General features: G+C 46.4%; 1 protein-coding gene across 4 annotated transcripts in view; it reads left to right on the top strand.

The window, feature by feature from the left end:
• The first annotated feature begins 17,555 nt into the window (after window positions 1-17,555).
• Window positions 17,556-18,247, top strand: part of CMIP (c-Maf inducing protein) — a 137,809-nt gene continuing 137,117 nt past the window's right edge. For 2 of the 4 annotated variants that reach the window (XM_052797273.1, XM_052797271.1), the window contains exon 1: window positions 17,558-17,987. In XM_052797273.1, coding sequence (XP_052653233.1) covers window positions 17,691-17,987 — 297 coding nt within the window. In that variant the 5' untranslated portion in view covers window positions 17,558-17,690. Of the gene's footprint in view, window positions 17,988-18,247 lie in introns of all 4 variants that reach the window. The other 2 variants (XM_052797270.1, XM_052797274.1) reach the window with 2 other exon arrangements.

Genomic DNA, 18,247 nt, shown 5'->3' with positions numbered 1-18,247 from the left:
AATGAAAACAAAACTGGTTTGCAGCTGAATGATTGTGTAACCCACATGTTAAGAAATGAGACTAGCAAAGGTCTGAGGAAGAACATTCTGAAACCAACCCTTCAGGTGTGGGGCAGTGGCTAAGGTTAAACAGTCCCTGCTCAGAGAAATGTGCTGGACTCACTACTTGGTACAGGAATAACCTTATGCCATCGTACTATTTTCATAAGTTGGAAAAGTGGCTTTAAACACAGGCACGTTCCATTTGTCTCCATTCAGACATGTAATGTCAGTGTCAGAACCAAGTGCACCACTACTCAGTTCAGTGTTTACAGCATTTCCCAACTTTTTTCTCTATGCTGAATGGCATTTTATGTCCTCCAGATATTAGTCTGGTGATTGACATAAACCAAAATCTAATAACTTCCTGCTACCTGCTATTAGCTGCCCACTCCAGCTTTCTGGGCTCCTTTTTTTCCTTAACCTAACCTGTTTGTTGGAGCTGATGTAATTAAAATGGCATCACCTTCAGACCCTGCTCTGAGATGACAGGTGCTCCTTGGATTTGCTCTTCATTGTACAAACGTATTGTTATAAAGGTCCTAAAGATGACCTTTTTCTTGCCTAAATAAATGCCAAGAATAATTTAGGGGTAGTATAGCTGTTGCCTACTTTATCCTTGAGTTTGAAAAGGCAGGTATAATATTATTCCAAATCTTTTTGTATCTGTAGAAGTGAATTTGAACTAGACGTCTTCTCTGTTTCCCCTCTTTCACTGTCATTGGCGTTGTGGTGAGAGACTATCTTCCTACAGGATTTCTCTGGGACGTTCAGTTCTGTAGATGTACTTTGGATTTGTGGTTAAATAAATAGAGAAATGTCCTTTTTTTCTTTATGATTGCATTTAACCATTTGGAAAAGACAGTTATCTGAGTCAGAGAACACCAGAGTAATGTAGTTTAATAGAGGAAACAGCCATCATCACAGCCACAGGCATCTATACCCCTATGCTGTTTTTAGAGAAATCTGGAAGGAAGGAATCTTCCATAAAATTTCTTGGGCTGAATCAACACCCTGTTTCCAACATGCGATGTCAGCATTGCTCTTGGGGTTGACCCTGAGTTATAAGCAGCATTAAGATCACAAAGTAAGGCCCCAATCCAACAGATATTTAGAGCTATGCTTAGGTTTTGTATTTGCAAAATCTTTGGTCTGACTTTGCAAGGCCCCTGTGAACGTAGCAGGCTGCTAGATAGGGAAGTGTTGCTTGGACCTAGAATGACACATGGTCAAAAGCAGAACAGATCGGGAAATCTGAAAATTTGGAGAACCAAGGGTGTGCGTTCGCAGTAGAGCTTCTCACAGATTCTTCCACCACTCCCCCACTGTACCAGTTTATAGAAGAGACCTGAAAAAAACCTAGTTCTTGCCAGCCTGGGTGACTCCTATCACAGCTATGACAGGTTTATTCCATTTGCAAGTCAAAACAAGTTTCGCCTCTCTCTTGAAGGTACATAATTATCAAGATCATCCTTATTGCTACACCCGTTACCATTGCCTATAATCTTTGGGTATTTGCACTTTCCTGGCATGGTCCTGACTGGCAAAACAAAGCTTGCATGTGTGATAAGTTTAGCGTAAGAGACTCTTCTCATTAGCTCTGGATGCCGTGAATCAGAATGATTAAGTGATTTGTCCAAGGCACAAAGTAGATTAAGTGTTTCTGCACTGCAGTCCTACTAAATCATGAATGTCACCAAATTCACAAATATTACCTAAAAATATTAAATCCTAATCTCATAAATATGATCTGTTTCTATTTATACCGGGGGCCTCAAACCTGAACCATTTATTTTTTCCTATAAACAAAAAGCTCCTAGAATCTTGAAATTATGGTAGTTTAAATTTTCTCCATGCCAAAAAAATGTCACAAAGGTAGTAGTTCTCTTTGGACAATACATTGTTTGGAGCCAGAAAAGCATCTAAAATTTTATCTGCTTCCCTCAGTTAATTGTTGTTCTTCCTTTGGCCAACTGCAAGTAACCTACCTGCTGGTTATCAGTGAGTGAACTGCAGGTAGCAGTTAGGAGCGATAATGCTGGTGAACTATTACGAGAAACTCAGCAGAGGTGAAGACAAATGGTCCAGCAATGAGGATGGAGAATTGGTCCCTGGTGGCCTCAGTTCTGGTCCTTGCCCTTCTTTGCACCATCTGTGTGGCAGGCTAGAGAGAGGCAGATCTTTGAACATGCCAGAAAGTCCTTCAGGATCATCCTCTGATCTCTTGACTTCGAAGTCAGCTCATACCTTGGAGGAGATGCTTCTGTCTTGTTCCCTGTTTTTAGACAGGAGAAAGCAGAAGTGACTGGTCTGTGGCGCTAATCCATGATGACCGAGAGGCTCGCACCCCTCCTTAACAGGGGCCGTTCAAGCACCTGTGCTAGCTTCAGATGTTATTTGGGGAGCAGAGCTACCACGACAGGGTGTAGACTAGGGGAAGGGAGGAAAGGCTGCCCATACAGGTGACTGATACCATCACGATTGGAAGGACTTTGCTTAGAGCTTCTGACACACAGAAGAGCCTGCTGTCAGCTGACTTCTGTGAGATAAGCATAAATTTTTGCACTCCTCCTGCTCTGAAACTCTCCCATAGCTGTAGGGGCAGGCAGATATCTCCTTTTGCCACAGGGCCCAGCAACATGCAAAGAGATCTCGCCTTTAATGCTTCAGTGCACAGTGATGCTGCTGGAAGGAGGAAGTATGAACAAGATTAAACTACTGCAGCACCTTTAGCCCTCCCTGCTCACTTTGCTTTTCTGGTCACCTTAATCCTCTCCTACTGCTCAGCAGTAACCATTATGCAGTATTCTCCAGGGAGATGAACCTCGTGTGAATGTCCCTGCACTTCTGATGGCTAGAGGAAGGCCAAGTCCCTTCCCTTAGAAATTTAAAAAAGCCTCTTCAGTAGATTCGTACATTTCAATTTGCTTTCACAAGGCTGGTTGGTGACAAGTGACACCATAACCTCCTCTGAGACTTCTCACCCAAAGTATTATGCAAATTGCATGTAAACTTACTCTTACCATATGAGATAAGCCATGCCTGAATGCCATTTTTGTGATGGCTGTCCTGGGGCTCAGAGTGCCATGTCCTACCAGGAGACCCCAAGGCACGCTCCAAACCTGGAGCATCCCCAAGAGGTAGAGAATTTAGGAGCGCTGATGGCTAATGAAACTTCCTGGGCTCAAGCTTATATTCTGAATGCCCTCCCGCTGCAGCATCCAGCCCTCCCACGTGGCAGCGGGGTTGTTCTGCCACATCAGGATCATCGCGGCTCTGTCCAGAAAGGAGCCGCCCTCACCCAGGCCACAGGGAAACCCACAGCAGCCGCTCAGTGGGAAAAACTCCGTATGCGGCTGCTGTCGCAGGCAGCGATGGCATCGCTCCCAAAACAGGGGATGGATGGATTGCTGCCTGGGTGGGCAGTGCAGGACAGCCCCACGCGTCCTTTCTCTCTGGCGCTGGCAGGTAGTGCTGGCCAAGCCCCAACCTGCGCACCAGAGCTATCGCAGCCAGGGCCAGAGGTTCCTGGGGCACCATGGTATTGCAAACACACATGGCCTTGGTCGTGTACTATGGACCGAGCGCGTCCGGCTCCCCGCCGCTTGCACATGGTGCCAAATCCCACTTCCTCTGATGTTCTTTCGGTATTAGCACGCCAGGTCGTATGTCTGATGGGTGCAGGGACAGGGAAGTCTGATCTGAGCCTTTAGCTTTGTGTGCATGTGGCTGGGGTCTGTTCCCTTTCTGTTGTTCCTCCTGGGCCCTATTCTAGTCTTTTCCTCCTTTTTTTTTTTTTCCCCCTCCCTTAAAAGGGGTCAGCAAAACTGTACCTACAAATTGCCATCAGTAAGCACCCCCGAGACTGCTTCTCTCTTTGCTTCCCCTAAGATCATCACTGTTTGGGTTGCCATGCTGGAGAAGGAGACTGTAGTGTTAGCCCATCACTTTTGGGAATAAAGAGTGGTTGGTTGCGATTTATAGCCTGAGCGCTAAATAATAGGACCTGAATCCATGCTTCATTTGTGCCAGTTCGCAGCCTGGTGGCTTATACTGAGAGTTCTGTGCAGGCTACTTTTGTCTTGCTTTTTCATCCCGAATTTGGTGCAGCTTTCACGTTGCTTCATGTAAGCATGCCAGTGAAGAAAGGCTGGAGGGCTTGAAGAGCTGAGGAAGGTTTGCTTCTCCAGTTCCTGTTACGGAGGCAGTAACTTCTGCAAGGGGTGAGGGAACAGGCAACATCTACAGTCGCTGCTCAAGCCAAGGTGTCAGGCCATGGGCAGAAGTAGGAAGCGGCTGTGCGAGCTCCCCAGCTATTTGGGATCTCTGCTCTCATACAGCCAGAAAAGCCAGAGGCACTCATCCATTACTCTGAGAACAACAGGACTGTTTACACCACCTTTGTCTGGAGTGGATTTACATACCACGGATTCAAACCTAAGTTTACTTTGTACCAACCTCCCTGTGCAGGCAATCCCCAAGTAACCATCTTGCCCAAAGTGACTTGCCCACTTGAATTTGGATAAGTACGTGCTTTCCCAGCTGGTTCATTGTTCCGCTGCTAAATATTGCTCAGTTATCCTAGCCACCAAGCCTGATTTTTATCTGTGGATTCTGCAAGGCAAGCTGTGGAATGCAAATTATTCTAGTGTATTTGCAGATCTGTGCTGAGGAGGAGATCCCTGGAGCTTGATTCTTCTGTTTCCCAGTGACTCATTATTGTTATGTAGGTTGCATTGCCCCACCACTTTGAGATACGAAATGCTGGGGTTTTGCAGGTCACTTTTGTTTTGTAAAAGAACACAGGGTCACAAAATCTCTGCGTGTGTCTAGCAGGAAACAGGCATTCCAGCAGTGATCACATGCTACTTGTATGCAAACCTTTCTTCCAAAATCTCACCCAAAATCTGTCTCTATGCAAAGGCGGTGTCCCCTCAAGCGCTTTACAGTGCTCAAGGAACTCTGACTGCAGACAGCAACTGTTAGCATAGCAAAGTCTAATGTAACACAGGCTGCTTTCTGCAGGCTCTTTTATCTCAGGTAAGCAGTATAATCCTTGCTTTCACTTAATAACGCCAACAACCAAGAAGAGGTGGGGGAATCATTTGATAATTATATGTTCGTTTGATAGAGTGCACATAAATGACTGCAAGTGCTTGCAAATTTTAATAACTCTTGAAGTTACATTCCAGTTGCTCTGGTTAGATGTCCTTTCTGCTCTATTGCTGAACAAAGGAGGCAATTTTGCCGGCTCCCTCAGTGAGAGAGATTTCGTGGCTTCCTTACACAGAATGAGGCAAGAACAGTTAAAAAATCTCCCCCCACACAGCTGCTCCTTCCCAAACAGCCAGCTATCTCTCTGCATTCAGGCTGGGTGGATTAGCTGCTGTGCCAGGAAAGAACGATGATCCTCCTGCAGCACCCACTCGCCCCGTGGGGAGGGATGACCCAGAAGGGAGCTGTGAAGAGGGTAGGGAGTGCTTGGTGAGAGGAGGCACTTCTGCCTTATGAGCGAATTAAAGGGTGCTTGATCACTGGATGGATCTAGGGCATCCCCAAAAAGCTCAGCCCTGCATGTAAAGTCTTACAGATTAAACGAATATCTGGATCCAAGGATCTGAATGCTTATGGCTGCCTCACCCTTGCTCTGAGTTTACTCCTGAGCTAACACACACCGCCACACCGACGTCTGGGCCAATTTTGTCACAGGCTGACTTTAGGTACCTTTCCTTGCATTCATAACTAGTTTTAAAAAATGCTGACAATAAACAGCAAAATGTTGCTCACTTTAGCAAATGCAAGACCCATCTTGAATACATGCTCTTCTATTTTCTCTGGTTTTGTGCTCTATTGACAGTGGTTTCTGACTGACTTCCAGCAAGGCAATAGTCAACCTGACTATGGTTTGTCACCTCAAATGAGCTAAATATAATTTGGATTTTATTTACCTCATAGTATTTCTTTAACAAGCTCTCTGATGTGAGTTCTTCCTGGAAAAAAGAATTCCCCACATTGCTGTCCTTACGCAAAATAAATAAAATCTTTCTGTGTTCTTGCCACGTTTAGATCTATATATATCCCTGGTACACAGAGGAGATATCAGCTTGGGAATTGGCACGCTGAGGGTAAATAAATGAATTTACAGTAAAGCCTGGTTATTGTTTTTAAAGACCTATTGAAAGGAGAAGACTGTTCTTAATTTTCTCTCGTAATCTCATTTCAAGATGTTTAGCTCATAAAGGTCTGTCAGAACATGGGGCCTGGACTTTTATCTTCACTCTCCAGTTGAAAACCTGGAGGACACTCTGGTTTTTCACTCCTGGCTGTGGTCACGAGGAGAAGCCGTAGCCAATGTGGGACAGGATCCTGTGGGCCGCTGCCATACCGATCCCTTGTCCAGAAGTGAAAAGAGCTGTTAATCCTGCCTTGTTTGCTTTGCACACCACACCCCTGCTCATTGCCCACAATCTAAATTACAGAGGCGGCCAAACTTGCTTCCTGTTAAAAACAATAGCCCTGGCTGACACATCGCCTCGTAATACATGAAGCGAAGTGCCGGGGTACGGCCGGGTGGGTTTTATGGGCAGGTGGGCCCCATGGCTGGGGCTGCTGGCACTGGTGGTCCCTGCGGAGGGGTCACCGCCTGCGCCCCAGACAGGCAGCAGGCTGGAGAAAAATGGAGGGGCTGCCGATAGTGTGCTGTGGAAAGAAGTTACTTTATGGAGGTTGTTAATTAGGGGAAACGTAGCTGGGAACATGGGGAAAACTTCCTGAAAAGAACAAGCGTGAACAGGATCATCAAAGGCTTATGAATTTAGTGGGAATTCCTATAGGGAAGCTAGTTTGTGTCCAGCTGTCTCAAAATCTGAGTCATGCTTTTCTCTGTAAGAAAAAAGGTATTATTTTGTTGTAGAAAATATTTTCATGAGGTACTTTTCATTTGAAGTATCGTACGTGGGGATATAAATCCTAATTTCCTCAGTTTGTTTTACCTCTTCTAGGAAATGCATGCAACAATCAGAGCTGATGTTATTCGTGTCTAATAGCACTATTGGGAAGAGTTGTGCTGCGTAGGAGTCCTTCTGCAAACAGAGGATAGAGAGAAAATGTCCCAGGTATTTCTCAGGAACTATACTGGATCGCAGCCAAAATGTCATGGAGGACGTAGGTAACATACCCAGCACTTCCATGTACAAATATTTTTGTGTTCACGGTGTCTGGCTAACAAAGGCCAATACGAGCTGGTGTGAGCAGATTTGCTCTCCTCTGAATTCGTGGCCACCAGTGCCAAAAAGTGCTGATTCTGGTATATCAGGATACATCCAGTGATTGTGTCTGTGGTCGTAGGATGTGTACCAGCTTCCGAAATAGGAATTACCTTTCTCTTGTTTGAAATGAAGAAAGTCGCTGTCTTGTATACAGGGCCACTGCTGCTTCCCTGTATTTACCCTGGTGAGGTGCCACTGGGTTCAGTTGTTTACGGTGCAGCTGAACTGGCCAAATAGTGCAGCGAAGGGGTGGGTGAGTCAGGCCCACGATTGTTTAAGTGCAGGAAAACAAGCTGTGTGTGCAAAGTGATCTGGGCACCGGAGCTGGAAAATCCGTCCAAACCCTTTTGCTGTTGGTTTGAGGAGACTCAGGTTATGAAAGTGTTCCTGGGCCATTATTAAGGCTTATTTTTCAAGGGATGCTGGCATGTTGGGAAACTGCATTTACTTCGATTTTAATGTTCTTTTGTTCTGCATTCTGACTCAGAATAATACCTTTCCCTGTGAGCCAGAATTATGGCTGGAACCAGGTAATGGGTTCAAAATTAATCTGGTATCCCAGAGATCTCCCTCACTGATAGCAGTTAGAAATCATTTTCCCTACCTCTACCTACAGTTTCGGAGGGAATCCTGGGCGTACCTTGGGAAGGTTCTCTCTCCCTGCTTTTATCCTTGCTTTGGGATCAGATGACATCTGGCTCCATCACTTTGTCAGCCTTTAGATAACTTACTGTTTCCATTTCTCTTCCAGCATGATCTATACGATCCTCCCCTGAGACATTTTAATGTCTGGAATGAACTCCCCCATCTTCTCCAGTGAACACTGAGGCAGATGATTAACTGTAGCCAAATCTACCCCTTTTTCTCTCTAAATTATCCCTTACTGTCTCCTCCTTCCTTTCCTTGGTTTTAACTAACAACCTCATGAAACGTCTGACTCCTTGGTTTTTCTAGGGAAAAATTTTAAACAAAACCACATTCAGACACACAGACATACACACACAAAACATGAACAATGAACGCTCACAGACAACCAACAGCATGCTCACAGAGGCATGCTTATATAGAGATACAGTGACGTAAATCAACACCCAGAAGCATTTATTAAATTACCCAGATATATACACAGAGGGGCAGGCAGATGGGTTAAGGCTGCGTTTTTACTGCTGGATAAATGAAAACATCACTTTAATGCCCACAGGAGAGTATTTTGGAAAAGCGGTGGCAGTAGCAGCACCAGATATTAAAGGTGATAATATCTCTTTATTCACTCTTTCAGACTAATTGGCTTATCCTAGGAAATGGCAACTACTGCTGCATAGCGAGTGTGAACCCATACACTTTCATAATCAAAATCGGTGTGAAAACAGCGTAGCAGTCTTTCCTGAAATCATCCCCTGTTCCCAGGCAAGGAATGATTCCTGGAACTTGCATCCCTGAACTCCCTCTTTTGCTTGCTGTGCGCAGCCCTGTCCTCCTTTTTTCTTTCTAAAAGATATGAAAGCAAACTGAATTCCCTGCATACAGTCACAGGAAGAATTATTCCCAGAACCCAGCTACACAGCTCCTAGAGTATTAAACAGGCTTTTTCTTGAATGCCCTTTGTCCTCAGAGTATGGGGCATCAGGAAATACTGTAGTTTATTAACGCCTTATCCTTGGTTACCCCGTACCCATTTAAGGACACATTTTACCCACAGATCTAAGTTAACTGAAACAGCTGCATGAAGTAAGCTGGCTGAATGTCTTTCTTTCCTGGCCCACATGCAGGTTTTTCTCAAGAAAAGCTACTGCTGTAATCTCCTTAGATGTCCTTGAACCATGGGATTCACCTGTATCTTCAATATACTTATACTGAGTTATAAGTTATATAGTATGAGGCCTCTAAACATGATAAACCAGCCCCCATGATCCCTACTTGCACCTTTCTACCCAGTGCCTCAGTCCTGCTAACTTCAACATTTTCTTTATTTCTTGTTTCACTGTTAAAATTTGGGTAGTGTTTAGCACCGTAATGATCTTCTTTGCTCTTGACTGCAGGACAAACAAGAGGCCAAACCCCGTCTGTCTGTACTCACAAACAAGACCTGGTACACACAGAATGCCTTTATTCTGTTATTGTTGGTAATGATAACCTAGCCCAACTCCACGCTGCCCACGTTATATCCACTAACTCATGCAGCTCCTCCCTTTCCTCCCATCACCTGTGTGGATGTAATAAACAAATGTAAATTGATATCTACATTGGTGCAATTTGCTGATGGAGTTAACCAATTCACAAGTTGTTTTGCAGTGGCAGCTGTACCCATCCCCAATACTCTCAAGGTCTTACTAAAGACTTCAAGAGCTGGTGCTAGGTAGGTGGTGTTTTGCTACAATGTCTTGTTTTGCGTTTGTATCTTAAAGCTTTCCATAGCTTTAGTGAAAAGTTCAATTAAAGGGTACTCTTTTTAGCTTATCTTTTTCATATTATGAAAAAATAGTCTTATGTACTGGAAGGCAAATTTACATATCAAAGAAAATGCCTCCATTTTGCAATAATGTAGTAACTCAGAAAATGATTTCTATGGTCTGCTGCAGCCTTGGGCACTATCAAAGTTATATGTATGATTTTTTCTTTTTTATGCTCTTTTTTGTTTTCTGGTTATGATGTGTGATGCATTTCTTTGAAGTATATGGTACAGTCTGACCATCTGTTCTTTTCAGAGAATCTTCTGGATTTGTCATCTTCCTGCTTTGTTGCATGTCAGCCAGGGACTGTCCTAAGCAAATCACTGCCATTCTCTTATTTTCTTTTTCCTCTTGGATTGTAAAGCCTTCAAGGATATTATACTTTGAAGACATCAGCTATGCTCAGCTGATGGACAGGTAAAAATTACAAGGTGTATAATTACCAAAGCGTACTCAAACAGCTGATTCCTTTAGCTGTATCTGGAAATCTGTAAATCATGAAAGATAACTACGTTAAATTGATGCTTCTCTCTGTCCTTTGTATTTGTTTTCTTCGACTTCTTAGGCCAAGGACTGCGTTAGATGTATTTACAAGGTGCTTAGCACAACAATGCTTAGCACAACAATGCCGCAAGCACTGGATGATGTGCATTATCATCAGATGGGAGTTTATACTTTGCTTTATAACCCTGCTCATATTAAGGTAAGGAAAGGACTGAGTTTCAGCTGCCTTTTGTGTAACATTGTTTTGAAACGATTGTAACACAGGAATTTAATAATAAAAACAATAATTACGGATGTTATTTTATCTTCTCTTTCTTCCTCTGTGACACCTTTTCACCAGAGAGTCTGTGGGTACTAATCCTGCTAATACTTGATGCTCTTTCCCATTCTGCTTTTTTTTTCTCCCCCTGGACTTTCAAAAAAATAATCCAAGTCTTTCAGCATTTCATCCACTTCTAATTTCACTTCCCCAGTGTGTTGGTTCAGTGAGTGAAGATATACTTCCCTAATCTGTGGACTACCTTTTTCTTTCTTAGTTGTTCTTCCTCTGGTTTGGGGAAACTTCACCTTACTGTGACAAGCTCACAGCTCTGCATCATATCCCATTTCCCTTTGACTTTTAATGCTTATTTGTGTTACAGTGGTGTTTTATACACGTTAAGAGCTAATAGAGCATTTTGGACTGACGAGCACTCACAACTTGGAATGACTGGTAGGATGTGACCTATTGATGAAATAGGAAATATTAGCTGGGGGTGGGAACAGTAATGCAGCCAGTCTAACGGAAATGGTGACTTTTCACTACATCCTGCCAAATGACAGTTTTTTACATACATCTTGATGGCAGTAAGCACTAAAGGAAAAAGAGACGCCAGCCTGCTGAATTTTGCTGGGAGCTCTTCTTTTTGCAGGGCTTTTTCCATGCCTGGGCTTGTGGGTGGCCCTGGAAGAAGGTAGATGCTGGTAGGGAAGAAGTTTACCACATAGGGCTGCTGTCACTTAGAAGGGTGAATGTGGGGGAGGGACAGCTGATACCTTAACTGCACTATCTGATTGGGTGCAGCAAAGCAGAAAAGAAATTTCAGGCTCTTCCCCCTCTTTGTATCTTCTGCTTACTTCCTTCTTATCTACTAGTTTGTTTATTTTAGTTGCCTCTGTTTCTGTTTGTCCAATTCAGACTTAGACCTGAGATTATAGACTTGAGACTTCCTCTTTCCACTTAAATAAATTCCTTTATCACCGCAAGTCTGTTAATGCTGCTTCTGTTCAGATGTATTTTACCTACTTTGTATAGTGCTCCATCCTAATATCCGATCAGGTAAAAGTCAGGCTGGAGTGCTGTTCAGATCAGCAGATGGCAGGCTCCTTCCAGCAATTGATACCACCAGCTTTATCCTACATCCCCCAGCATCAGAACATCTGAGGACGACAGGCAGAAAAAAAGTATGATTTTTGCATCATGCACTCAAAAGCGTGTATTATGTCAGTGAGGAATCAAAGATACATTTGTCACCAGAGTCTGCACGGCACGTAGTTAGCCCCACAGTGTAAAGTGCATCAGCTGGGAAAACAAGAACGCAGTGACTGAGTAAACCAGAGAACAGTAGAAATCTGAACGTCAGAGGTGTTGGAGAATTACAAGTTCACATCAGAGTCTGATTTCCTGCTTACTACTCTACCTGTGTGGTGCCCTCCAAAATTAGTGTTAGGCTCAGAAGAAGTGGGTGATGAGAAATTTGCATGAGATGCTTGCAAATGCAATCTTTATTTTATGCGTCTGTGATCAATGGTGCCCTAATCAAGCCCTTCCTTCCCTTAGGGGCAACTACAGAACTGCTCCTTGCAGTGTGGGTTTCTTTAATCTTTATCTAGTTAGGTTTTAAATGTCCATCACCCCCTTTGGGAAACAATCCTGTTCCCCAAAGTTTTATGACTTGCTGAATCCTCTTAACACCACTATGCTGATTAATTTAAACAGACTTCAAATGCAGGACTTTTAGCATTACTGATACAGCATCTCTTTTATGTTTTATATGTTTGCTCGAATGTGTTGTATTCCCCAGCTTCACTAAAGAATGGTTTAAAAGTATTTTTTAACAATACAGCATTGTTATGAAAATGAGCTGACTAGTGAGTCTGATAGCAGGAATTTGCTCTGAGTCAACAGTGGCAATTTGCAAGCATTGACTAATGAATTCCATAATCCACGCAGCACCTCTGTGAATAAGGGAAGAAAGCTCCATTATCTCTAATATGCATCGTGGATTCAAACATGAGAGGGACAGCTGCTGTGTAAGAGTCTAAACGGATATTGAATGCAAGTTGGGAATTCCTGGTGCTTGCTTCTCTGCTTGGAAAAACTGTATCTCGCATCTCTGTGCAGACAACTCTGAGGGACATGTTAAGCAGACAAGAGCAGCGGGTGTTTTTTCCAGAAAGCATGAAGGTGGTAGGCCCTTACAGCCTCCGACAGATTTCAGTGAGAGACAATAAAAGGAGAATTTTTTTTTTCTTCCCTCTTTGATCGACTGGGGGAAGAGTTTGCTAAAACCTCTGTTAATACCGTAACATTCTGTAAAATAAATCAGGAATAATTAAAAGGTGTAGTAAGGGCTTATTTTATTCCTTTTTCTCATTTTCCCTTTCAAAGCATACTACCAATTCAGCAAAGCCCCTTTGGGGGCAGTGCTCTCTCCCCTGGTAAGCACATCCCCTGTTGAGGCATCTCAATGTTTGTATCTGGCTCTTGCCACAGCTGCTCCCTTACTCCCCTCATATAGCTTGTCAGATAATGCCACGGCATGGATTCATTCTGAAACAAGGTGCCTTTAGGCAATATTTTTTTCCTGCATAGGTTTCGGCAATCTCAAGTGTTTTCTCATGGGTTTTCCAAGCCCCCCACTGCTATGCAACCTGCGTTATTGGCACTGAGCACTACTCACAAATTGGCATCTTCTTTTCCTTCAGAATAGCACATTGTTTTTGTTTTAACACATGGTTATAAGTGGGTGTTACCAAGCTTAAGCACGTATGTCAGGACAGTGCTTCTCTTTTGGCACCCAGGACTGACCTCTGCAGAACATCTGACGGACTTGAGCGTAGACAGGCAAGAGACCAAATGCTGGAAGTGTGTGAAAAGTGTTTTTTCCTAAGACTGGAGTCCCAGCTGGTATTTGCAAATGATTGTGTTTATGGGCCTTCCTGGTTTTATGGACATGTAACTGAGCAGATGAATGTTCTGAGTAACACAGATCACAACTGAATTAGTTTTAGGAAGGGGGGGGAAACCCCCTCTGAATCTATTCCTCTGTCGCTGACCCAGAAGGCTGTCTGCCTTAAACTGCACGGTGGGTATATCCCAGTTTTCCAGGCTACGGTGTCTTTTGGGAAGTGATGCTTCTGTTTACAAAGCCTATTATGAAATGGCAGTGAATAATAAAAAAAGAGCAAGATACATCAGTTTTCACTGATGTGCTATTTATTATGAATTATTTTCTCAGTGTTTATTATATGAATGAATGATTATGTCCCACTTTCACAATAAACTTCCAGTTGGATTTGCTCATAAAAATTAGATTCTGGGGAGAAAAATAAAACATACAGCAATCCCTGAACACCACCTTGAAATAGCGCCAAGCATGTATACCTGAGCTGTCTATTGAGCTGCATAGAGCCAGAGAGGAAGTCTGGAAAAACTCAAAGCCAGGAATGCAATTCATCCAACTTCTGCTTGGTATAATTTATAAGAGATATGAGGAGGGGGTGTTAGTTTTAATGTGTTCAGCCTTGGGTCACATAGCAGCCATTTACCGCAGGTTGGATGGCTAATGTGCGTTTCGGCAAGCTGTGCAGCAAGCAGTGTGTTTCAATTTCACTTGTCTAGACAGGGTTTTCGCTTGCCCCGTTCTGGCAGGCAACGTGAGATTTCATACCTTGATCTTATCGTGCTGTGCTGAGTTTACTTCAGAGAGAACACCTGCAGCCTGAGAGCGTGGATTCAGTGGGAGCTGCAAATGCAGAGCACCTCTGAGGATTTGGACCTCTGTCCTTGACAGGGGTTGCTAGGAGCGGTGCTGCCTGATGCGCTGAGCTTTTGCAATGTTTCAGTGGATTTCAACACTTGGAAACGGATTTCCAGCGGAGGCTTGGACCCTTTCAGGTAACTCATGGCTTGACCGCTATAGGCCAGCCTTGGTTTTTTTGCTACCTTCTGTGGAACACGAGTGAAAAACATCTGCTCTAATTTGCCAGGAAATTCACTTAGGTACACCAGACTCTACGTATCGTCCTCCCATTGACGAGCAGCTCTCAGAGATGACAAGTTCGGTAGATTTAAAACAGTGGTTTGAGCAGGCGGCTAGTTTGCACAAACCTTCACCAAAACAGTCACACTGGTTGCAGTTCTCGCTGAGTGAAGTGTTGGTGCAGGTGAGTGTATGCGAATAGTCCTACTATTGACACTATTATTGTTTGTACCAGAACAGTGCCTTGGGTCAAACAAGAACAGGTCTCCCTTGTAACAGGCTCCCTAGGAGCTCCTAGAAACAGGCAGTTCCTGCAGTAAAAAGCTTACATCTAAACAAAGCTGTCCTTTTAAAATTTGGTTTGCAAGTCTTTTTTCTTTTTTTTTATTATTATGTTTATTGCAGATCCACACATACTTACAGGTATGAGTGGATCTGGTTTTATTTCAGTGTAAATGCGTGCGTCATTCACCCCTAGCAGTATATGGTATACAAAGCTCTGTGGGAACCGCCTGTAATGTTTAGTGCATAACGACCAGTCAGTTTGTTTAAGTTCAGGAGGTAAGTAATTACCAGGGCTATGAGATACTGACAATCTGAACCTCTATAAAAGAGATTTTTGTCTTCCTGTTGGTTGTATTATTCATGTCATTAAATGAGTGTCTGTCTTCTAACCTTTGCCAAATTGCGTAATTCTGCATCGTTCTATCAACTGGTACTTAGGAGCACTCTGGAGACTTCCTAGCTTTTTATAAATAATTTTGATGCTAACACGCAACAAAAGCATCCCTCAAATTTGCTAGTAATTGATAGGTTACAAAAACCTTCTCTCCTGAAAGTGTTTAAACAGCAATTCTCCTGTTAAAATGCAAGCCTATTTCAACACAACAGCTCTATAATAACACACGTGATGGACATGCTCACAGTAATTGTGGTCCAGCCAGCCATGTATTGTCTTTGACAGCAGCCACTACAAAAGGCTTTATGACAAAGGCTCCCAAACCCTTCCAGTTGCAGCTTGCCTCTCCAACAGGGGATAATCTGTGCCACTTGTGATGCGAACGTATCAGATGAAAGAGCTTTCTCTTGGGCGGGCTCACAACTCTGCTAACTGCTGGCACCTCACTTGGCATGGTGACCTCTCATCTGAGAGTTATTGCATGAGGAGAGGCCGCCAGAAGCCCAGCTGCAGGTACACACTGTGAAATAATCAGCTCGTCACAGAGCAGATCATCCTTTTCCCAACCTCCCCCAATTAGAGACAAGCTTAAGCTTTTAAGCATGAAGATTTATACTTTCTCCGAATACTTTGCTAGCATCAAGTAAAACAGCCCTCTCAATTCTTTCTAAATTCTGGACCTTGGCAATACCCACTACGATGAGTTCCACAGTTCAAGGGCATGTGCACGTATTCTATAAAAAGTAATTTTTTTGTTGGTCCTAACCTGGTTGTTCAAATGAGGAAACTGGAAACGAGATCCCAGTTCTACCACTACCTTTTAAATTGCTGAGAAAAAAAGCAAGAATAAATGGTACCATTTGTCTTGACATGGCTTCCATATTGCACACAGCAATACTGAGCCATTACGTGGTTTAGAGGTCTTAGAAGGGAGTTCATTTTTTCATTAGGGTTTTTTTTTTGGTAAACAATTATTCTTCTTCGTGGATGATCAGAGGATGCTCAACATCCTGCTTAGCATGGCACTAGCGAGGTGCCACTCTTCCTGGGCTTGCACACCGACCCCTGCCATTCCCGGGCTGGTGCTTCAGGGGAGCGCAGCAGTTCCCAGTCTCCCTGTAAGGCCAGAGGAAAAGGAACACCAGTGGGAGCCCACTGGTGAAGCAACAGCAGCCCGGCATGGGGCTTCCCTCGCTGTTTTCTGCAGTGGTTCCACAAGAGCTTAAAGCCCTGGCGTCGAGATGCTCAAAACTCAACCCGTAAAACGCCGTCACCTCACCGCTTCCCTTCTCCCTCCTCCCCACAGGAGGGGCGACCACCCACCCTCCGCCCTACCCCGGGCTCCTGTCAGCGCGGGGGCTGAAAGAAAGAGAGATCTACCGCGCTAACTCCCCCCCACCCCCCCTTCCCCTCACGTTTCCCCCCGCGGCGCTGGGGGTTCCCCTCATGGCGGAGGGTACGAAGCGCGGAGGGGCCTGACGGCAGCCGGGCCGCCCCCGCGGGTGCGCAGGTGTGCCCGCACACCTCCAGCCCTTCCCGAGCGGCACCGTCCCCGTCCCCGTCCCCCTTCAGCCCTGTCCCTCGGCGGGGCTACCGAGGGACGAGGCTGAAGAGGAAGGGGGGACGATGCGGCCCCTCTGAGGAGAAAAAGGAGGGGGGAGGGGCGCAACGGCCGCGCGCGCGGCGCTTCCCGCGCACCTCGCGCGGCCGCCGCCGCCGCTGCCCTCAGCGGCTCCGCGGCCATTGACGTCAGGGAGGGCGGCACATGACCCCGTCGGAACCAATCGGCTGCGCCCGGAGCCGCTCCGGCGAGAGGCTGTCGGCAGCGCTCGCTCCGCTCGCCGCCTCCTCCTCCTCCTCCTCCTCCCGCGGCGGCGGCGCGCGTGGACACACACCCCCCCTCCCCTCCCCACACCCGCACCCACGGACGCACACACGCACCCACATACATGCACACGCGCGCCCGCCGCCGCACGCTCTCGCGCACACGCCCCGGGGGGAAGGAAGGAACCAGCGGCGGCCGGACGCCCCGCAGCCCCCGCCGCCGTCAGGAGCCCCCACCGCCGCCGCCGCTGCTGCTGCCGCCGCCGCCGGCTTTTGTCTGCCGCCCCCGCCGGGAGCCGACCCTCCGCTCGGCCGGCGCCCGCCCGGGAGCATGGACGCGGCGCTCTGAGAGCCGCGAGGGGGACCCGCCGGGGGCGGATTTTGAAGTTTGAATAAGGATTTTTTTTATCGCTTCCCTTTCCCCCCCTTCCCCTTTCTCCCCCCGCCGGTGCCGTTCAGTCCCTTCCCCCATCTTCCCTGACAGGTTTTTTTTTGGTTTTTTTTTTTTTCCCCCTTCAGCTTTTCTTTTTCTTTTTAATCCACCGCGTGGGGTTGGATTTTTGTTTTTTTATTGTTGTTATTATTATTTTTTATTTGGTTGTACCCGTCTCTACCCGCCCGTAGAGACCGGTCTCCCCGGGCGGCCGCCGCCGAGCGCTACCCCCGACCCCGCGGGGCTGCCATGGATCGCACCGGCGGCTCCGGCGGGGGCAGCGACCGCAGGCAGACCGAGGAGAGCAAGCCGCTGCTGGGCGAGATGTCCGCTCCCGAGGGGAATAAAATGGGTGCCGCGCCGTGCCGGAGAACCCTGCTCCACTGCAACGGCATGAGGTACAAGCTGCTGCAGGAGGGGGACATCCAGGTGTGTGTCATCCGGCACCCCCGGACGTTTCTCAGCAAGATCCTCACCTCCAAGTTCCTGCGGCGGTGGGAGCCGCACCACTTGACCCTGGCGGACAACAGCGTCGCCTCGGCCACGGTAAGAGCCCGGCCGGGCCCCGCCGCCGCCGCCGCCACCGCCGCGGGGGGCGGCCACAGCGCGGCCGCGGCCCCGGCGCCTTCCCCTTCCCCGCCCGGCGGGGCATCGGCGGGGACGGACGCGCTGCGGGGACGGGGTTGGGGGGTTTGGGGGGGCGATGCCTGCGCCTTTGTGCCGCGGTCGCCGTGCCGCCGGCCCCTGCGGGGTCCGTCCCCCCGAGGGGGGTCGGTGTGTGTGTGTGTGTGGGGGGGGCTCGGCTT

This window comes from Harpia harpyja, chromosome 9 (genome assembly GCF_026419915.1).
Source record: "Harpia harpyja isolate bHarHar1 chromosome 9, bHarHar1 primary haplotype, whole genome shotgun sequence".
Classification (NCBI taxonomy): domain Eukaryota; kingdom Metazoa; phylum Chordata; class Aves; order Accipitriformes; family Accipitridae; genus Harpia; species Harpia harpyja.
The sequence above is the reverse complement of the archived record's forward strand: the minus strand, read 5'-3'. Positions and strand labels throughout refer to the sequence as shown.